At 48.7% G+C, this 22,554-nt stretch overlaps 1 protein-coding gene across 2 annotated transcripts in view; it reads right to left on the minus strand.

Moving 5' to 3' along the window:
• Acly (ATP citrate lyase) overlaps positions 1 to 11,809 on the minus strand; it is a 47,670-nt gene extending 35,861 nt beyond the window's left edge. For both annotated transcript variants that reach the window (XM_028780373.1, XM_028780372.1), the window contains exons 1-8: positions 11,702 to 11,809; positions 7,323 to 7,504; positions 5,704 to 5,826; positions 4,022 to 4,084; positions 3,353 to 3,543; positions 2,795 to 2,874; positions 905 to 1,035; positions 19 to 137 (exon numbers count right to left, since the gene is read on the minus strand). In XM_028780373.1, coding sequence (XP_028636206.1) covers positions 19 to 137; positions 905 to 1,035; positions 2,795 to 2,874; positions 3,353 to 3,543; positions 4,022 to 4,084; positions 5,704 to 5,826; positions 7,323 to 7,481 — 866 coding nt within the window. In that variant the 5' untranslated portion in view covers positions 7,482 to 7,504; positions 11,702 to 11,809. The remainder of the gene's footprint in view (positions 1 to 18; positions 138 to 904; positions 1,036 to 2,794; positions 2,875 to 3,352; positions 3,544 to 4,021; positions 4,085 to 5,703; positions 5,827 to 7,322; positions 7,505 to 11,701) is intronic.
• Between the last annotated feature and the right edge of the window lie 10,745 nt (positions 11,810 to 22,554).

Raw genomic sequence — 22,554 nt, forward strand, 5'->3', positions numbered from 1 at the left:
ACCTCTCCTTCTTGTCACCTGTACACGACGGAGGCGCCACCCCCAGCAACCATGGTCCAGATCCGTCCCTTGGGGTTCAGCAAGGTCAGCTTCAAGCTTGCCCCACTTTTGGCATCCAGGTCTGCAATGTAGGCTTCCTGGGGACCAGAGAACCACAGGTGGCCTTTTGAGCACCCTGTTCACAAGGTCCCAAACCTCAAGACCGCAGTTCTCTATCTAAAGGTATATTTAAAGGTTATTCAATCACTATAGTGGGCTGAAGACTGTGCAAAGCCCCAGGCCTGGGACGGAATATAATATAGTACCTTTAAAGCAACAAAACCACTCACATCCTGGAAACAAATTTCTTGTTCCACTTCCTGACATCAGGTCCTCGGTCCTGTCCAAACCCAGATCTCACTTAGGTCCACTGCTTCCCTCACACTCTCCACAGCAGCTCCTACCCTTAGCTCCCCCACATCCTTGTCCTCTCCCCCGCCCTTGTCCTTCCTCCAGCCTGGCCAGATGATCTCACACAAGGCCTGATCCTGCTGGGAGGACCTCTCAGAGGATGGGGTGGGAAGCCGCAATTAAAATTCTCAGCCAGCGGCCAAGAGAAGAACCTTCCCATCAGGGCCGGGAAGAGCCACTTGGAATGATCAAGAAGCAGCAAATCAAGTCAGAAGCCCGGGGAGGCTGACTGAGAGTCCTGTCTAAAAGGGTTTCTGGCTAGGATTCAGAGTCTTGGCTGATTTCCACCCCGACCCCCAACCTCACTGGGGTTTTAAGAAAATTAAATGGTTCTCCATCTTTCCTTTCCTGCCAAATACAGAGCCAAGAAGGGGACCAAGTGATCGTCTAAGATTAGTCACTGTCCCCTAGGCCCCATCACCCTCCCTCCTTCTCCTCCCTGAACCTGCCTTACCTCGGGGTATGCCTCACGCCCAAAGGGGGGAGGGAACTCGATATCACCCCACTTGACTTTGCAGATATAGTCAGCCGTGGCATCCACCTTGGCTGCCAAGTCAAGGATGTAGACACCATCTTTGGTCACCACTAGGATAAAAGTCAAAATAGTATCAGATACCAACTCTAAGGTGAGGCAACCATCAGTCTCCCAACCATCCCTGCAGACTCCGCCAGGTGCACTCTCACACACACGATATGGCCCTAGCACACGGAAAATCCTCGCAGAACATTCCCCGCTTACTGACCTTCTGATAACAGGTCAAAGGAGACCTGCTAGTTGCCAAAGCAAGTTTTGGATAGCTTCATAAAGTATTATTCTCCCTGTTTTAAATACTCAAGCACTAGCTTACCCATAGCCCTAACATTAGAAACAAAAACAACAAACAAACAAACAAAAACACCCATTTTCTGGAGTTAGTAACACATGGGAGAGGCCATACGTTCGATCCCTTCTACCAAATAATATATTAAATAATAAGTAAGGGGCTGGTGAGACCCATCAATGCATGAAGGTACCTGCCTCCAAGACTGAAGACCTGTATGGTAGGAGCAGAGACTGGACTCTCACAGGCTGCCCTCTTAGCTCCACAGATATGTGTAACACACACATATACACACAAGCACACACGCACATGCGCGTGTACACACACACACACACACACACACACACAGAGGATAAACAAACAAAACATAAAAAATAAAAATACTAAATAGGGGATGAGCTATGACTCGCCAGTTAACAGAGCTTTCTGCTCTTCTAGAGGACATGAGTTCAAGTCCCAGAACCCACATGGGACAGCTCACAACTGTTTGTGACGCCAGCCATCAGACATACTTTTCTGACCACCACAGGCACACACGGCAAACATAGTCACATAGACATAAATACAAAATTTTTAAACACTTAAAACTAACTTAAATAAATACTAGTAACTGTTGAAGTGGGTATGGAAGCACAGGAGACCGGAAGTTCAAGGCCATCCTCAGCTATACAGTGAGTGAGTTTATGGCTAGTGTGGACTAAACTTGACCCTACTTCAAAACAACAACAAAACCCAGAACAACAACAAAAATCCCTGTTGGTCTAGGTTTTGGGTTCAAACCCAAGTAGTGGCACAACACCACACACCCACTCATGAACCAAGCCCTAGATGGTACATCTCAGCTTCTGTGGTCTAGCTAAGGGAGTCTCAGTGTTTGCTGCAAGGTTCCCACCCCAGAGTGCTCTGGCCTCAGGCCAGCACATTCATCTGCAATTCCTCACAGGGCATCCATATTTCTCCCAAGGCCATTTAGCTAATTAAGTTAGCACACAGCCATCTGGCCCATTAGAGGACCGGCATTCTCAGCTGAAATTTGGTAATTCCCCTCTTCTTGGACTTTGCCCTGAGAGGCCTAGCCAGAATCTGCCAGGCCATCTGCCTCCTTCACAGCGTGAGAGCCTGCAGCCAGCTCTTCTTGGTGTTAAGGGTAGTAAATGATTGACCAATACCTGAGAGAGAGGCCTCCAGGTACCAGGAGGGTCAGATCAGAGCCTGGGAAGCCTGACCAACAGTCAGGGACAACACAACAGACAGACCAAAGCCAGGACTTCCCCAGAGAGCACAGCAAATTAAGGCCAAAGAAAGAAGCTGGAGTTGGTTAAGATATGAATAAATTACAGTCTAGGTGCTCAGAAGCAGAAGGTGACACTGGAGACCACTCCTTGTGGGGACACCCTGGGTACCCATAAAGGTTTTGTACTGTCTTCTGGCACCAGAGCTCAGGCTCTCTGAACACCAAGGCGAGAGTTAGTGTAGGCATGGGGGCCCACCCCCATCCCATCCCAGCAAACAAAGCTTGTTACCAAGGGGGTTGATCTCAAGGTAGGTGAAGTACAGATCCTCGTAGAAATTGAATAGACCAGAGATGAAGCTGGCCAGGATTCTAGAAGGGAGAGGGAAAGAAGGCCAGTTAACCCTCAGTACAGGACTGGGCACCCAGCTCCCGCTCCCTCCCCCTCGCCTCCAGCAGGACCACTGTCACTGACAGCCTAGCCCCGCTTCTCCACTCCTGACCCTTTGGCCCCGTCTGTCCTCTGCCAACCCCGCGCCCTGGCTGTCACTCTTCAAACACTGAGGCGGAAAGAAGCTGTCAAGCCCTGAGCCAGAGGAGGCCCCAGACAGACAGGGACAAGGAGGTGAGGGATGGGGCTGGCATACTGCAGACTGATTGCAAGCCAGCACCCTCCCCACACATGTGGCTCCCTTCCTCAGGACAAAGCTGTGCCTGCCGGCCGCTCCCAAGCACGGAGGCCCACTCTACTTTCTCTCTCCTCTACCCAGAGCCCAGTGCCTTGGTCTCCTGTGTCACACTGGACTTCTAGTTCCCAGGTGTGCCCATACTGTCCCTCTCAGAACTCAACTCTTTCTTGTCTTCAGGGGCGTGGACCAACAGGTGTCTCTTAATGTCCTCAGCATTCAGCTTCTCGTCTACACCCACAAGCAGCTTCTGGGCTTTGGCGTCCACGTCGCCCACATCCACACCGCCTTCATGGTGGAACAGGACATAGTCTCCTTCCCGGGTAGCATAGATACACACATAGAACTCCTCGGCCTGGCAAGGACAGACAGCAGGAAGCTGGTAAGGGCGCTCAACTGGCAGGGGGTCAGAAGGCCTCACCCAGGAGTGGAACCCAAGCCCTGTGGTCTCATTTCTAAACCCTAACACAAAGTATTCACCCCAAGGGGATCTGTGCACTACCTTCTGCTAGGTGACAAGCAAAGACAGGCCTGAACCTCCTTACCTGGATCAGTGTGGTCCCATCTTGGGAAGGGGTCCTGCCTTCAGGTCCTCATCCCAACAATAGGAGGTCCCTCTGTTACCTGCTCTAGCTGTTCTGCTGCAAAATAAGCCTTTCCTTTATCTCTGGACTCCTTGCTCATAATTTCCTCCAGGCCTCTGCCAGAGCTTTGGAGACCCTGGTACCCTTGGCTTCTTCCCTTGGTACCTTAACCTCTCCTTTCAACATTTTTGGAGGACAATCACGAAGCTGAAGGAGGAAGAAGATCCAGCTTGGCACTGGCTCACATACCTGACTGTGGGGAACGAAGGGTTCGATCAGAAAGTTCTTGAGGAAGCCTCTGGCCTTGCCGACCTGAGGAGAAATTGAGGGAGATGCGCTTAGATGTGTGGTACATTCTTCACGAAGGCAAGGCCCAAGCACTGCCACCACATCCAGCAAGTGACTTCTCCACAACAACGGGCAATGGGGTCACCGATGAACTTAAGGAGTTCTCAGGAGACCCCCTCTTTCCATGAATAACCTTTTCCTATGTAAGGAAGGGGGACAGGAATGTATGATGCCATGTCAAGGAGTGAAGAACTGAGGGTGACTCAAGATGGTTCTCTCCCTCCATCTTGTGAATGCCAAGGGCCAAACACTGGTCATCAGTGGCAAGCACCTTGCCCACTGATCAATCTCACTGGCCCAATCAGTCAATGGGGATGGCACACTACTTTGCCCCGAGGTAAACATAGTGACTCAACTGGAGGACATGAGTCTAGGTCTGAGGGGTAGGGGAGAGGAGAGCCAAAGGTTGATTAGGTGAAATTTTTCTTCTTGTGTTTCCAGGCTGAAGACAACAGGCCTGCAGAGCTAATCAGCTTGAGTGGGTCCCTGGCGGCAGCAAAGGCGAGACAGTCCTCATCCTGAGCCCCCCGCCTGTCCCCCGCCTGCCGTGTGCGTCATTGCTGAGTCAGGGACCAGACAGTGATCCATCAGAGGTAATGAGCCGTTCCAGCCAGGTCTGACACTGCTGCCAAGCTCAAATGTCCGTGACATCTCCCTCCCGTCAGTTTGCTAGGAGGAGAGCATGATGTGCTCCCTGGGGACACTGCTCAGTACCCAGCCCTACCACCCTCTCCCCAGGGGCCCGGGAACCCAAAGGTCAGATATCTCCATCCCTGGACTCACAGCTTCAAAGATCCATCTTTACCCACAAGGACTGGAGACTAGGAAACAAACAGTTGGAGCTGCTTTGAGGAAGCCCAACATGAAGCAAAGTGGCTAATGTCACCTCCCAGGGCAGCCATAGAAAAGAACAGCTCATCTCCAAACCATGCCTACCCCAGACAAGCACCAGTATCTGCAGAATTCTATGCCAAGCAGATAAAAACACATTCTTCCCAGGCTAGGCCAAGCTTCAGACCCACCCCATCTCTTCTGCACCTCCCTTGGAGAGTGAGAAAGAGAAGAAACAGTTCTACCTCAGAGCATAGCTCAGCCTTCCTAAGCCGTAATTCATCTTAGCTCATTCGCAGAGTTGAGGGCAATCATGGAGCTGAAAGAACTGAATTTAGTCTTCGGCATTAATAACTGTCTCCATCCATGGCTCTCCAACCTATTTGTCTTTCTTGCCTAACAATTATGCAGCTCCCCTTTCCATCATGGTTCAGTCCACCCTCCTGGCAACCATGTCACCCGGAGAGCAAGCAGTTCTCAGAATAAGTGCGAGTCCTATCTCCATGTTGGTGGTCACAGCTTCTCGCTTCCTAACTCCTCTAGGGTTACAACTGTAGTGCATCTTATCAAACGGTATCAGTGGATTGATCTTCTGGGGAGGGAGCTGGGAATGACCAGCAAGACTGGGCTGCAGCCAGGGCAGTACACATCTTTTTCTCTGTTGCTATGTTAGGTTATGAGCCATAGGTTGGTTGATCTGAAGGTCACCATGTTGTTTGTTACCACCCTGACCTCCCTACACCAAGACTCACGGTGGCTTCGTGTCCCAGTCGAGGTTTTAGCCAGGATTTGACTCCATCCAGAGAGAGGTTGACCCCAACTAGGCCAAGCTTTCCTCGACGTTTGATCAGCTGGTCTGGCTTGACAACCAAGCTCTGGAATGAAAGGGGTTGGGGAAGGAAAAGGGAATGAGGGAGTGAAGTTGTATGGCTTTGATCACCCTGCTTCCAGATCTAGTTCACATTTATTCATCAGGGCCACTTTCCTGCCCAGAAGCTTTCCTCGACTACCCCAGCCAAATCTTTTGACCACCAAGAGACAGCAAGGACAAGCTTGGCACAGGGTAGACACTCAGCAGACATCTGCTGAATGAGCAGTCTCTTGCTTTCTCCACGTGAGGTATGAGCTGCATCATCCAACCATGTTTAAAACACGGACCCATCCTTGTATTCTAAGTCTTGGGCCCTTTGGAGGTAATCTGATAAAGCCTGTCCTTGTTTAAACCCTAACCACAACAGGCCAGGCAAATCAGTCCCTAGCTCTAGTACCAGGAAAACCACTACCATCCCAGCTGCCTCAGAAAGGAAATACAAAACATCATAAGGCCTTGTCTAGGCCTGCCAGAGAAGCCTAAGGGTTTCCCAGAGCCACTCCGAAGAGGCTAGAAAGGGATCTTAAGGGTTTCTACTCCAGGCTGGCCTCCTCCATGCTCAGCCGTCAGCAATTTTCACAAAGTCCAAGGGCCCACTTCTTTATTTATTCACTCTTAGGTGTAGGTGTGCTTTGCCTATATGTATGTAGGAGAGGACATCAGGTCACCTGGAAACAGAGTTACAGACGGTTGTGAGCTGCCAAGTGAAAGCTGGAGCCAAACCCAAGTCCTCTACCCGAAGAGTCCCCGATCTTTATCCCTGAGCCATCTCTCTAGCCTCAAGGTCCCACTTCTTAAATGTCCTGAGATGTTCCATTTTGGGGAAGTATACTTTTGTTTGTTTTTTGTTTTTTTCAAGACAGGGTTTCTCTGTGTAGTATTCCTGGCTGTCCTTAAACTCACTTTGTAGACCAGGCTGGCCTCAAACTGACAGAGATCCTCCTGCCTCTGCCTCCCAAGTGTAGGAATTAAAGGTACCACCATGCCAGTCATAATTGATTTTTTTTTTTAAAACTGAGCCTCTACCAACTGCTGGACAGCACACTAAACGCTTCCTAGATGTTCTTACCATCTGCTGGACAGCACACTAAACGCTTCCTGGATGTTCTTACCAACTGCTGGACAGCACACTAAACGCTTCCTGGATGTTCTTACCAACTGCTGGACAGCACACTAAATGCTTCCTGGATGTTCTTGCTAATCCTTATAGCTCATAAAGTGTTATCCCTATTTGACAGACGGGGAACCTAACTCAAGAGATGTGAAATGGTTTGCCCCAGGCCACACGGTTCATAAATGGAGAGGTATGATTTGGATACCAGTCTGTCTGGTTCCATATGAAGGGCCCAGAGCAAATTCAAGACCCTGCTCAGCCAGCTGCAGACACAGAGGCAAATCTGCAATCATGGAACTCCTTAGGACACCTCCAACAAATCAAATGCTTTCTCCTCCTCAGAGTCTGAGCTGGAAAGACGGGCTCAGGGTGCAAGCAGAGCTTACCTGGCTGAGCAGCCACGGATGGTCCTGCAGCAGATGGGCCCAGTCTGTGTCGGGAGTAACCCTGGCATACTTGAACCGGTTCTGGATGGCTGAGGTGGTACAGATGTACTTGTAAAGGAGTTCTTTGCCAGTCTGCTCAGAAATTGCCTTGGCTGACATGGCTGCTGAGGGACCTGGTTTACCTGCAAGAGGAAGGGGAACTGGTTGGTAGTTTGGGCAGGAAGGTCAAAGCACTATCTTCCCCAACAGGTTGGGTCTACTTCCAGCTGCCCCCAAACAGTAACACTAGATCTTGGCTTTTCTCAAAAGAAAGAGGGTCGCCCCGGTAGGAGGGGATGGAAGGTGTCGCCAAACCAGCATCATTGTCATCAGCACAAATCTAGACCTAGAGGTGAGGAAATCATAAAAACTATTAAGGTGGCACCAGATACAGTAGTGTCTCCCCATAATTCCCCTCACCTGGGAGGTAGAGGGGGAAGAATCACAAGGTCAAGACCAGCCTGGGCCATATGAGATCCAGTCTCAAAAGGAGAAAGAGAAAGAGGGAGGGAGGGAAGGGAAGGGAAAGAAAGGAAGGGAAGGGAAGGGAAGGGAAGGGAAGGGAAGGGAAAGGAAGGAAAGGGAAGGAAGAAGGGGGAAGGCAGGAAAGGGGCAGGAAGGGAAAGGGGAAAGAAGAACAGCACAACAAAAAACAGTACAATTCCTCTGGAACTCTTGGGTTGACCTTAACCTTGTCTCTACTCCCTCTGGGCAAACTAGCTGGCCACAACCACCTTCAGTCCAGAGCAAAAGGCACATCAAAGGGGAAGCTAGGAACTCCAAGAGTCAGATCCAAATGTGAATACTGTTCTCTGAGGTGGGCCCAGACACACTGAACTATTCTTCATGTCCTATGACCTGTGAAGAACACTGCTGGCCTTGTTTCCCCCCCAGGCTTCATCCCCCTCTCAGCCAGACTCACTCACATATATCCCGTCCCCTAATAGAGTACAGGCCCTGATGGGGTGGGAGGAAGGAAAGAGTTACCTCAAAGCTCTTTTCTACCAGGACACTAGACTCCCACCTCCAAGTACATAGCAGTCACAGCGCAGGGAACTATGACCTACAGATCATCCCATGCAACCCACTGAGTCATCTTAGCTGTTAGCTTGGAGCAAAGTCCTCTAAGCAAAACAGAGGTCTCTCTGGGGACCACCCTGTACTAGTCATTCCTTAACTGAGCCAGGACTGGGTAGAAGGCAGAAGCTGTCTTTGGTAACGTGTAGAAAAACTCATCTTAGGTGCTGCAAGCAAAGCTCATTGTCAGAGTGCTTGCCCAGCACGCATAAGGCCCTGGGTTTGCTCCCCAGCACTGCAAGAAATAACTTAGTGGAGCGCATCAAGTCCACTAAGATTCATAATCCCATTTCGTTGACAAAGAATCAAAATTCAGAGGGAGGGAGTGTACTTGCCCAAGAAGCCTGACTCACCAAGACTGGCCCTGTTCGACTCAGGAGAGTTTACAAGGAGAATTCTCTCATCCTTCCTGCCCACTACCTTGCCAGACACATCCACTCTCCCCGAGAGAAGCTTGTGGAGAAGAGATGGAGAAAGGAAACACAATTATGCCAAGTGCCTACCTAGACCAAGACAAGTTGCCCCAGCCTCTCCCAAAGAGCCAAAATGGAAGCTGTTGTATTTGCTCAAGAAAAAAAGTCAAGTACACGTAAAGAGGGGGAGTTAAGGAGCTGGCTGGCTGACACATCCAGGAAGGCTAGTGTTCTCTCCTAGCCCCGGGAAGGTAAGTGTCACAGGGCCACACTGAGCTCCCCTGCCAACAGGCCACACTGGAGAGGCTTCAGATGCTGCTAGCCCTGGCTGGGCTGCCTCCCTCTGTCTCTAACTCACCACAATGGACATATTCAGCCCGGCTCAAAGCTGGAAAGGGGCTTCTCCTGGGATGGCTTGTAACTCCTTCTTAATTTGTTTCGGAAGGAGATGCCCCAACCAGCCCCACTGCCCCAGAGTCCTCCACCCCCACCCACTCTAGTTCCATTTCCCAACCTTGACTCAGACCAGAAAAACTGGTCCTGAAATCAAATGGGCACACCCACCCCTACCCACCTCCCAAACAGAATGCAGCCCAGGGCACCTTAATCAGAAAGAGGAGGGGGTATTGCTAACCACTTCCAGCCTTTCATACACCTTCAACACACAGGATCACACACTGCAGGAGAAAGGAAGCCCTCTGCTAAGCCTATGCATAAACCAGTTGACAGACGACTGACCACAGTCCCCAGGATGTAGTACCTCCTAAAAGAGACCGAAGACCCAACTAAGGGAAGGATGAAGGAAAAAACACAACCTTAGGCAACTGAAGGAAACAACAACTGTCCTAAGTCTCAGATCTTAGAGTCTATCTCCGTGAGATGATTCGGGGTGGTATGGAGGGTTGTCTCTTGTCAGGAGACAAAATAGCAGGGAGATGATACAGGACCGATTTGCCAGCTTAACAAAAACAAGATGTGCCAGCAGAGCACTGTGGTTTAGCTGGGTAGGCAGAGACAAAGGACTCATAGACTAACTGGAGGAAGGGCCTGGCTTCTCAGCAGGGTAGCTCATACATCCAGGGAGGCCTCAGTGGAGATCAATCAAAACTTCACTCATCAATTCACTGCTCTCCAGAGCAATGGATCTTTGAGGTTCTTTCAGAGAAATCTAAAAAGCCTGGAAAAACATGTGAAAACTTTTGTTATTAGGAACATGAGACAAAGTAAATCCAAATCTGGGATTGGAGACCCCCCAGTACACCCCAAACCCTTTCTCAGCCGCTGATCACGCTATCAAATTTGTGACAGATGGCTTCACAGCAGAGCTGAGTGCCTGCTCCCCCAAAGAATTGTTACCTGGTAACAATAACCAGCAAACTCTTCATGGGAAACCATGCCCAAGAATCCAGCATGCACAGGCACCTATACACGTACATATATGAACACATACACTCACATTCTCTCTGTCTTTGTCTGTCTATCTGTCTCTCTCCAAGAAAGGGAGCTTTTGAGTTGAATGGGCTATTTTCTACAGTGAGTGACCCAGGACTGAATTCACTCACAGAGGCCTCAGGAGCAGCCCAGAGGGAAGGAGGAATGAATGAAGCCTGCTTTTTAAGAAAGATCCTCTGGGACCCATTGAGGATGTTTCTTAGGGTCGACCAAACACTCTCACTTTAAGGGACAGGCAAGGGAAGGGAACAACAAGCAAGCAATCCCTATAGCAAAGGAACCGGGCAGAATTCTCTTGAGTATTCCTTGGTGCAGCAGACAGTGTCTAAATGGAGATTAAAAACTGCAGCTCTGTCTTCAAGGCCTCCTTTTACTGCCCCCCCCCACCCCCACGGGGGATGTTTAAGAAGCTTTCTGAGAGGTAGAAATGATCCCTCAGGGGCAGTTATCTCTCGATAGTAAAGAAACCCGAAATACTGAACAAAGTTAAATCGGGGAAAGACAGGGTGGGCTGGCAGACTAAAGTGCCTTATGCTGTCCTTTCCAAAATTATGTCAGGAGGTATCCCCTCACGGCAGAACTTCAAGACCGGAGAAAGCCGCCGGCTTTGGGGACCGGACCTCTGCCAGGCCTGACAGGAGGGAGAAGTAGCATCATTTGCACACACACCGCGAGCACACACACACACACACACGCACATACACACGCCCTAGGAGCTTGTCTCGTCCAGACTCATAAGCACTCCGACCATCTGTTGTTCGGGGGCTGCACCGGTAGGGAGCTCCTTAGCAGGGAGAGCCCATCCAGCGCCGACGCTCCAGAGCCAAGTCCTCGCAGCAAGGCCTCAGGCACTCTAAAGCAGCACAACCCCGCGTGGCCAGGGCCCGCTCCCTCCACTTCGACACAGGGCTTAAGGGATTCACCACAGAACTAATAGGACGGGCCTGCTTGAGTTCGGCTTGTGAGCGGCCGGCGTGGGGGAGAGTAGCCACCGCCATCTCTACTACCCGCCTCGGCATCCGGTGCGGAACCTGAATGGGGCCTAAAAAAAGTGTTCCAAAAAAGCCCGAGGAGACTCGAGAGCTGGCCCTGGGTGGAGCTGAGGAGAAGCAGGACGTGCAAAGGCAATCCGGAGGAGGGAGGAGAAGCGAGGTCGGTGGCAAGGATGTGCAAACTCCCAGGAACCAGAAAAGGATTGGGAGGGTGTAGACACGCGGCCCGCGGCTGGGGCGACGGCTACTATAAAGCCGAGACCCGCACAAAACTTCCGAGCAGGTGCAGGGAGCGCGCGGGAGCGCCCAGTCAGCGAGCCCGGGGGTGGTTCCGGGTTGGGGGAGGGAAGCAGGAAGCTCAGTGGGTACTGGGGGTCGCACCCGCACCTACGATTGCGATACTCACCTCTTCGAGAAAGCCCGAGTGCGGCTCTCTGTCAGTAAGCACCGGCTCACCCCAACTCCCTGGATCGCTCCAGCCTCCTGCAGCTCCCGGGGATCCGGCTTTTGTCCCGGCCCAAGCGGGCTCCTCCCCGCCCCCCATCAGCTCACAGGCCAAGCAGCCCGAGGATTGGGCACACGCGTTCCCTAGCCTGAGCTCTAGACTCCTCCCCATTCGTTGCTGCGGTGGCCCCGCCCTCAGACATGACCTGGGGCTGATGGGACTTGTAGTCCTGAAAGTGGGCGGGGTCGTGGGCGGGGCCTAAGATGGGGAGATGGGCCGGGCGGCTCGAGGAGGAGAACCTATGAGGCTGGGGGCTGTGGCCTGATCGCTTCAGGGGCTGGGCCGGCCAGACGCCTGGTTGGGGAGCTGAGGGAGGGGGCTGTTGGCCCAAAAGGCTGTAGCACTTCTCGCAGGACCTGACGTCCCTTTCCTCCCTCCCCTGGGAGCAACTGACATTCTTATCCCGGCTCGTAAGCCGCCACACCAAACCCAGTATGTCATACCTGCTTTTGAAAGCTACGTCTACTTTCCTTTTACACGTGGCGCCTCTCCTCTCCTGGAACCCTCCCCATGGAATTTACTAGAGCCAAACTACACGACCATGCTATACAATCAGACTGCCCGACGTAGGGCATAGATTGGAGGAATGGATAAACTAGTGAGGCCAGAAGGACGCCAATCCCAACGCAAGTCTTCTTACAGGCTCACCTGAGCGAGGATCTGGGCGGAGCTGATCATTTATCTAAGATTAAAACCTAGGACTGGGGCCATCCATGCCCAACCTCTTGCTCCCTCCCCCAACCTCAAACTAAGGCACTGAAAGCAATGAACAGCCTCCTCTTCTTTTTTTGAGAGATAGGACATATTTTCCAAACCCAAAACTGGAACGCCCAGCCTAACAGGTGCCCGAGAACTTGTGGAGCAGAACTTGTGAAAGCAGAACGTCCTGGAAATCAGGACTCCGATTCACTGCTTCCCTGGAGTGGAAGCCTCTCTTGCTTGTACCTTAGTCCCACTATGTCTTACTAGACGGTGCCAGAAACTAACAATTTTCCGGCTCTAGGAAGGAGGCCAGAATCGTCTTCTAATCGGCTCAGGTGATATATCAGCCCAGGGTGCAGAGAATCAACATGGCTGTGCCCCTGGCAAAAAACCCTGGGTCAAAAGCTCCCTGCAACAATGTTGCAACATTCTCCTGGGCAAACACTTTCCCAAGGCCCCCCACTCCCAGGCCGTTTTCAGCCAGCCTTTGAATGGCTGAACTTCTTTTACCCATGCTTGACCAGCGTGTGCTCCTTGATGATGTCATTTTTTTTTCTTGGTCCCTTCCCTCATACTCATTCTTTAGAAATAACAGTTTATAGTGTCCCTTGCTCCTGAAGTTGAGGGAGAGGCCCAGAACCTATCCAAATCTCTGTGAGGGATCACTTCTCCCAAAGTAAGTATCTTCTCTGAAGTTACTCAAATTCAGGCCCTGGAGGACAGCAATTCAGAGTTTTTACTGCCGTTTGTTTGTTTTCTGTCAGAGTAACATGTAACCCAGGTTGTTCTTAAATTCATTGTATAGAGAACAACCTTGAACGCCTATCCTGTGCCTCAGCTTCCCAAATGCTGAAATAATGACGGACCAGCTAGTGTTCATGGGGTAGCCAGAAGACTGAAGTTAATGTGAATCACCTGTGGGGTGTCCTAGAAAAATGTCTAAGCAGGCAAATAACTTGTTCCACAAAGATGATGCGAGTTCCATCACCAAAACCACATAAAGGCAATTAAAGAAAAATGGCTCCACAAAGTTGTCCCCTGGCCTCCACACACACACATTTGTAGTACCTGTGCCCCCTTGTATAGACACAACAAAAACTTTTTTTTTTAATAGACAGGTAGGTCTCTATGCATTTCAGACAGCCTGGTCTATGACACAACTATCCCTTTGGTTAGAAAAAATAACCTTCAGTCTGGCATAGTGGCACACACTTTTTTCCCACCACTTGGGAGGCAGAGGCAGGCGTATCTCTGTGGGTTCGAGGCCAGCCTGGTCTACAAAGCAAGTTCCAGGATTGCCAGGGCTATACACAGAAAACAAAACAAAGAAAGAAAGAAAGAAAGAAAGAAGGAAAGAAAGAAAGAAAGAAAGAGAGAGAGAGAGAGAGAGAGAGAGAGAGAGAGAGAGAAAGAGAGAGAGAGAGAGAGAGAGAGAGAGAGAGAGAAAGAAAAGGCTGGGCGGTGGTGGCGCACGCCTTTAATCCCAGCACTTGGGAGGCAGAGGCAGGCAGATTTCTGAGTTCGAGGCCAGCCTGGTCTACAGAGTGAGTTCCAGGACAGCCAGGGCTACACAGAGAAACCCTGTCTCAAAAAAAACAAAAAACAAACAAAAAAAAACAAAAAAACAAAAAAAAACAAAAAATACAAAGAAAAAAGAAAAAGGAATTTCCAACAGAATGTGGAAAGGCAGTGTTCTCAACCTTCCTAACGCTGCAACCCTTTAATACAGTTCTTCATGTTGTGCTGACCACCAACCATAAAATTATTTTGTTGCTACTTCATAACTGTAATTTTGCTCCCGTTATGAATCACTATTTAAATATCTTATATGCAGGATATCCGATATGCAACTCCTATGAAAGGGTCATTCAAAGCCCCCCTAAAGGGTCCCCACTCACAGATGGAGAACAGATGAGGGAAAGTAACCCAACAATCTCAGTATTCAGGAGCCTCAGGAAGCCTGATCAGGAGTTTGAAGGAAGCCTAAGCTATACGGTAAGATTGTATCCAATTGTATCCAAGCAAAACAAAACATTGGAGCTAGAGAGATGTCACAGCTGTCAAGAGCACTTGATGCTCTTCCAGTACCCAGGTTCAATTCCCACCACCCCACAAAGCAGCTCAAACTTCTGTAACTCTAGTTCTAAGAGATTTGATCCCCTCTTCTGACCTCTGCAAGGACCAGGCACACACATGTCACAGATGAACGTGCAGGCAAAACATCAATAAACATAATTAAAAAAAAAAGAAAGGACACTCAGCCTGTGTGGTGGGGGTGTATGCCTTTAATCCCAGCATTTGGGAGGCAAAGGCAGCAGGATCTCTGAGTTCAAGGCCAGCCTGGTCTACAGAGTGAGTTCCAGGACAGCCAGGTCTACACAAAGAAACCCTGTCTTGAAAAACAAACACACAAACAAACAAAAAAGAGGAAAAAAAGAAACAGAAAAAGAAAGAAATCAAATAAATAAATAAGAACACTCCTAAATAAATATCGAGGTAAGAAACAACTCTAAGTTTTTTTTTTTATGTCAATTTGGCAAAAACAATAAAAATTGCTAATTGCCTGAAGCTTGACCTGGTAGCATGGTGCAGGAGAGCTGGTGAGCTGACCAACTCAGCTACCACCCAGGTCCACATCCAGGGCTTTGCGTTGGCCCACCCCAACATCTACCCCGAGTATGAACTGATGGAACAGTTGGAGCTGGTCCTGCAGATCCAAAGCTACAGGATCTCTATAGGCCAACAACAGGATCTCTGAGACGACTTTCCAATGAAGCTCCAGTATTGATAGTTAGCAGAAGCCAAAGGCCTCAAGCCTTTGACTCATTGCAATGAACATATGCAGGTAAAGAAGAGTGAACGAAAGGGTATACTATGTGACACACTACAGCTTCCACGATGAGATGCTTTGGGTTGTTTTAATTTTCTTTTTGGTGGAGAATCCAATGGCTGATACTAAGGGGGACAGGAAGATAAATGGGGTTGGGGTACATGATGTGACATTCACAAAGAATCAACATGAAATTTTAAAAGATTGCAAATGGCACTTACCCTTGGCTCCTTCCATCCCACTTTTATTAAATTATTCTTCAGGGCTATATTTTGTACCTGATGATGGAATCCTGATGTTTCCTTCTTTGCTGACCTCAGAGTACTTTGAATAAGGTCTTGGCAACTTAGGAAGTGCTCGACAAATATTTGCTGAAGGATTGAGCACCCCTACCCACCCACCTCATCAAAGTGCTGTTAGGCATGGGTTGGACTGGTTTTAAAAAGAGAAAAAGGAAAGTAAGTGCCTTAGTTAGGGTTTTACTGCTGTGAACCATGACCAAGGCAACTCTTATAAGGACAACATTTAATTGGGGCTGGTTTACAGGTTCAGAGGTTCAGCCCATTATCGTCCAGGCAAGAACATAGCAGCATCCAGGCAGGCATGTTGCAAGAAGAGCTGAGAGTTCTACATCTTCATCTGAAGGCTGCAAGTGGAAGACTGGCTTACAGGCAGCTAGGATGAGGGTCTTAAAGCCCACACCCACAGTGCTCTGCCTATTCCAAAAAGTCCATAGCTACTTGAATAGGGCCTTACCTTCTAATAGTGCCACTCCCTGGGCGCTGAGCATATACAAACCATCACAGTAAGTAAAGAGAAAAAAGAAAGATCTGTTGGAAGCTGGGCATGGTAGCACAAGCCTATGTATAATTCTAGCACTTGGGAAACAGAAGCAAAGATCTATCCTGGGATATGTGGTTAGTTTGAATCTCTGTCTCCAAAAAAAGAAAGGAAGTGAGAAAGAAACGAAGGAAAAGAAGGGGGGAAGAAAATTAGCTATCTGAGATACCAGAGAGGTTCCTTAGGTCTGCGCTGATCAAGCTGGGCCCCATCTTCTTACTGTTCTGGTATCTTATTCAAAAGCGTCAAGTCTTTTGGTTTTCCCATTGTAATCACACCTAGCCTCTTCTGGACAGGTCTGTGAATTGGTATTATAGAAGGTTATAAGCACTATCCCCAGGCACTCTCAGTCTTCGGGCACTGTTCAGTTCTGAAGATCTTAGACTGGCTAGTGGCTCCCTCCTAGATTTTAATCCATTTCAGCTAATTATTTTTAGGTTTTGTTTGTTTGGAAACAGGTTTTCACTGTGCAGCCCCGGCTGGCCTGGGCTCTCTATTTGGAACCGGATGGCCTCTAAGTCACAGAGACCTGCCTGTCTGCCTCCTGAGTGCTGTGGTTAAAGGCATGCCCAGCTCACTTCAACTAATTTATTGAGCAGCAACTAACTCTACAGAAGACAAAGGTTCTAGCAGATGCTCCTCATGGCTACAGCTTGAGCTGAGAATTAACGACAGTTTGCAGATGAGCAATCTGCCTGTCTTTGTGTTCTATTGCTATGAAGAGACACCATGACCAACTCTTAGAAAAGAAAGCATTTGATTGGGGCTTGTTTGCAGTTTTAGAGGTTTAGTCCATTATTGTCATGGTGGGAAGCATGGCAGCACGCAGGCGGACACAGTGCTGGAGCAGTAGCTGAGAGTGAGTTCTACATCTAGACCCACAAGCAGGGCAGCGTGAAGAGTGAGCCACTGGGTCTGCCTCGGGGTTTTAAAACCTCAAAGCCCACCCCTAGTGACACACTTCCTCTAACAAGGCCACACCTACTCCAACAAGGCCTCAACTCCTATCCTTCTCAAGGAGCGCCACTCCCTGATGACTAAGAATTCAAATACATGAGCCAAGGGAGGCCAGTCTTATCAAACCATCAAAACCACTCCATGGCCTCCGTAAGATTGTAACCATATCACAATGCAAAAATCCATTCGGTCTAACTTAAAGAGGCCCCGTAGTCTAGCAGAATCTCCACAATGTTTAGAAGTCCAAAGCTCCCAGTCTCTTCTGAGACCCAAGGCAATCTTAACTGTAACCCTATAAAATTAAAAAGCAAATCACATACTTCCCATATACAAGGGCCCAGAATATACATTACAATCCCAAAAGGGAAGAAAGGAAGCCTAGTGAGGAAATACTAGACCAAAGCAAGACTCCAAATCCTGCACCTCTGCGTCTCATGTCAAAACGCTCTTTAGATCTCCAACTTCTTTCAGCTTTGTTGACTGCAACACACTTTCCTCTTGGGTTGGATCCACTCGATGTTAGCAGCTCTCCTTGGCAGGTTATCTCATGGCTCTGGTAGCTTGGGGTTTCCAAGGCGATCAAGGCTTTAACTTCACAGCTTCACACAATGGCCGGCCTCTGTCTGGGCCTCTGTTCAGAGACACCGCTGACATGTGCCTAGCTCAGCAGGTTCCCTTAGCTGCAGAGGGAGATTCTACAATGCCTTTCTTGTATCGTTGACTCTAAATCCAGAACTGTGTGGCCAAAGCTGCCAAGTCCCGCAGCTTGCTGTGGCTGGAATGCGCCCCCTTTGTCCACTTGCATCTGCACTGGCTTTCTGTAATTCATGATTTCCTTCACTTAAGCCTTTCTTTAAATCCTTTCCCCAAGTTGGAAGCTTAGCTGGGTGAGGCCTTGCCCTGAGGTCACTCCTCCCTTTATTTCATTTAGCATCAGAGTTTTCTTTAAACTCTTTATCTCCTTGAGCCCCAGACTTTCATTTTCTGATGCTTCTTTTCTCTTCAAACTACATTTTGTAATTTTCCTTGCTCAGCCTGCTCCTTTTCATTATAGATCTGTGTCTTAGTTAGGCTTTTACTGCTGTGAGCAGACACCATGACCAAGGCAACTCTTATAAGGACAACACTTAATTGGGGCTGGCTCACAGATTCAGAGGTTCAGGCCATTATCATCAAGGCAGGAACATGGCAGCATCCAGGCAGGCATGGTGCAAGAGGAGCTGAGATTTCTACATCTTCATCTGAAGTCTGAAAGTGGAAGACTGGCTTACAGGCAGCTAGGATGAGGGTGTTAAAGCCCATGCCCACAGTGACACACCTACTCAAACAGGGCCACACCTTCTAATTGTGACACTCCTTGGGCCACGCATATACAAACCATCACAATCTGCATGAGAATGACCACTACTACCACATGAGAGAGCCAGTACTAAACTGTCTTGGTCTCTTCTCTACCACACTTTTAATCCAAAAACTCTTCAATTTGGCCTTAGGGAGATTTCTTTAAACAATGACAGAAAGCAGCTACATTCTTCAAAACATCACAAGAACAGTCTCTGGGCCACTTACTAATATTCTTCTCTGAAACCTCTTAAGCAGGACTGTCATAATATACATTTTTCTCTGCACCATTGTTCTTCATAGTCCTACTAGTATGGCCCATTAAGCCCGGCTTAAAGCATTCAACTGCTTTCCTAATCCAAAGTCTACATTTTGCCAACAAGCAGAATGCTCAGGCCTGTCATAGCAACACCCTGCTCTTTGGTACTAACTTCTGTCCGAGTGTTCTATTGCTGTGAAGAGACACCATGACCAACTCTTTAAAAAGAAAGCATTTGATTGGGCTTGCTTGCGGTTTTAGATTTAGTCTATTGTTGTCTATTGTTGGCATGCAGGCAGACATGATGCAAGAGAAGTCGCTAGGAGTTCTACATCTGGATCTACAAACAGCAAGAAGAGAGAACCACTGGGTCTGGCTTGGGCTTCTGAAACCTCAAAGCCCACCTCCAGTGACACACTTCTTTGAAAGGCCACACCTACTCCAATAAGGCCACGCCTTCTATCCTTTTCAAGTAGTGCCACTCCTTGCCCCGAAGTGAAAACTTCTGGTTTCTTTGGAAAGTCAGTTATGTCAAATGATTTTTTTTCCAGGGCACACAGGTGAAAGGATGTTAAGCTGAAGCAGGCATGGGTAAAAGGATGTTTTGCTACATCAGACACGTGAAAGGACTAGTGATGCTTAGAAGTAATATAAAAATGACCCACAGACAGTGGGAGCTCTGGCACTGGTTTGCCTTGCTCCTCCTCTTGAGTCTTTACTGACAACAGGAGTGTATTGGTTTGCCTTACATTGCGTTGCTGAGCTTGGCTTGTGGTGATTATGTTCATAGAGAGAAACTCGCCAAAGAACTTCTCGTGAGGTTCCTGTGGCTTCTTTCCACTTCCTCAGACTTGAACCAGTTGGTGAGCCTCTTAGTTTCTTCTGGTTTGAACTGCCCTTGCTGATTCATAAGTTCCTGTCCTTGGCCCTACACCCTGCTGTAGCTGAAGGAGAAAAGTGAGATCCTGTTGGGTGGGGCTTCCTCATTTCACTGTTTATCCCTGGTGCCTAGGCACATATTGGTCACTCACTGCCCGAATCACTGGATAAACACTGGTATGAATGTGTCAATAAAGTGATTAGGACTTAAGGACCATATGGGCCCTTGGTACTCCTATACTTAAGAGTCAAAGGCAGGAGCATCTCAAACTTAAGGCCAGCCTGGTCTACATAGAGAGTTCCAGTTCTGACCTTGATATACAAGTGGTGAGCATGAATACAGACACACACATGCTCGAATGAATGAATGAATAAAAAATGAATGAATGAAAAAGAAGAGTTTAAGACAATGTGTCCCCCAAGGATGTTTGGCAGACAAATCCTAGACGTCTCTTCTCTCTTTGTTCCTGGAACAAACATCTAAAGCAGCTAAAAGGAAGAAAGCCTTATTTTAGTTCATGGTTTCCAAGGTTTCAGTCTGAGGCCAGCTGAACCCATTGCTTTGGGTCTGCCTATTTTGGGCAGAAGATTGTGGTAGCAGAAAACACAGGCAGAAGCTGTTCACCTCAAGACAGCCAAGAAGAGACCAAGGTGAAGCCAAGGCCAAGGGAGGACCAGGTGAAGAGAGGTGAGTAATGTATCCTAAAACTCACCACCGCAGATCTACCTCCTCCAGCTAGACCCCAACTTCTCACAAAAGACCACCACCACCTGGTTTCCATGCCTCCAACACATACACCCGTAGGATGTGCTCCATATCCACTCTTAATATCCTTCCTCAAGGATGCTCACACTCTTATGCTGCCTCTTCCTCGGAGCTCCTTGACTCACATATTCCAAGCATATCAGAACCAAAAGAGTCAGAAATCCAACCACTGAGGGATGAGGAGATGGCTCACTGGGAGATGACTCAACGGATAAGAACACTTGAGGTGCTATCACGAGAGAAGAGTTGGAATCCCCAGCACCCACGTAAAAAGTCGGGTGTGGCCACATGTATCTGTAACCCTAGCATGATCGAGGGACAGAGACAAGATCACTGGGGCTTGCGGACTGCCAGCCTGACTCCAGGTCCAATGAGAGACCCTGCCTCAAGGGACTAAAGTGACAGAGCAGAGGAGCCAGTATACCTCTCTAGTGTAAGCACACTTACACATCCATGTAAACTAACATACATACACATGCAAGAAAGAAAAAGGAAGGAAGGAAAGATAAAAAAAGAAAGAAAATGAAATCCAACCATTTAACCTCCTATTTTCCAAAGAATACACTGGAGAAACTGAGACCTAAGGAAGGCACCTGACTGCAGATGGAGGGTAGGTAGGTTGTGCAACTCTTTTGAAAACTGACAGTACCTGGTAAAAATCACAATCTCTAGGAACCACCCCCGCCCAGGTCCACTCCTAGGTATACATTCGTGAGAATCTCACACAACCATGTGCCAGGAAACACTTGTGAAGTTGTCCCTACAGCATAATTTGATGTGACCCCAAACTAGAGCCTAGCTATTCTTCAGCAAGGGATGGATGGGAATAGCAAGCAAAGTAAGTGACCCACAGCTTGTGTGCACCAACATGGCTGGCTCTCAAAAGCTGAGTGGAGAGCAGAGGACAGAAAACAAGATTCTGCTCCATCCCTGTAATTCCAGCACTCAGGAGACGGAGGCAGAAGGATTGCCTTGAGTTCCAGGCCAGTTTAGACTGCAGTGTAAGATCCTATCTCAATGCACCAGGCTCTATCACGAAAAGAGACACATTTATTAAGTAATGCCAATGAGTGGGCAATTAATCCACAATACATAAAGTGACAGCCCAAATTAGAAACAGCTGAAAGATGGGAATATTTACTTGCACAAGGAAGGTACACAGAGGATGCTAATTAACCCATGAGAAGATGCTCAACACCTCTACTAGTTAGGAGAAACAAGTAAGAACCAGCAACAGTGGAGCCAGGCATGACAGCACGTGCCTGTGATCCCAGTATTTGAGGCAGAAGGACTGTGAATTCGAAGGTACCTTGGGCTCCATAGACAAGTCCTGTTTCAAAAGCCAAATAAATGGCAGTCCCTGTGAGCCACCATAAGGCTGTGCAGGGTCTGCCCTGACCTAGATTTTCTAAGAAAGACAAGACTTTTCTTTCTTCTCTGCTTCCCCTTCCTTCCCTTTTTCCTTCCTTCCACCCTTCCTTCCTTCCTTCCTTCCTTCCTTCCTTCCTTCCTTCCTTTCTTTGTTGTTGTTTGAGAAAGGATTTCTCTATGTATTCCTGGGTGTCCTGGAGTTTTCTATGTAGACCAGGCTGGCCTCAAACTCACAGGGATCCTCCTGCCTCTGCCTCCCCAGTGCTGGGATTAAAGGTGTGTGTGTGTATGTGTGTGCACACATACACACACACACATACACACACACACGTACACACATACACAGAAGAGCTTCTACCTCTTCCTTTTAGGGTCTAGCTAGAGCCCAAGTATGACTCGTCTGGTACTTGGTACCTTTTTATTCTTTCTTCAAAGCTCCCATCTCTGACATGTAGCTGTTTGTCCACTGTGTGGCTGACCTCCATGCTGGCTGAACTCAAAGGCCTTTCTCTTCTCTTCCCTGTCTCCCTCTTCCTGGCAGCTGCTCATGTTCTCTGCTCTGGGGTTTTTCTTTAAAAATATAATAAAACTGTTCTCAACGTTAAAGAAAGAAAGGAAGGAGGAAGGGAGGGAGGGAGGGAGGGAAGGAGGGAAGGAGGGAGGGAAGGAAGGAAGGAAGGAAGGAAGGAAGGAAGGAAGGAGGGAGGGAGGGAGGGAAGGAGGGAAGGAAGGAAGAAAGGAAGGAAGAAGGGAGGGAGGAAAGGAGGGAAGGAGGGAAGGAAGGAGGGAAGGAGGAAAGGAAGGAAGGA

The sequence above is a fragment of the Grammomys surdaster genome, unplaced genomic scaffold (genome assembly GCF_004785775.1).
Source record: "Grammomys surdaster isolate TR1022 unplaced genomic scaffold, NIH_TR_1.0 371, whole genome shotgun sequence".
NCBI classification, from domain to species: domain Eukaryota; kingdom Metazoa; phylum Chordata; class Mammalia; order Rodentia; family Muridae; genus Grammomys; species Grammomys surdaster.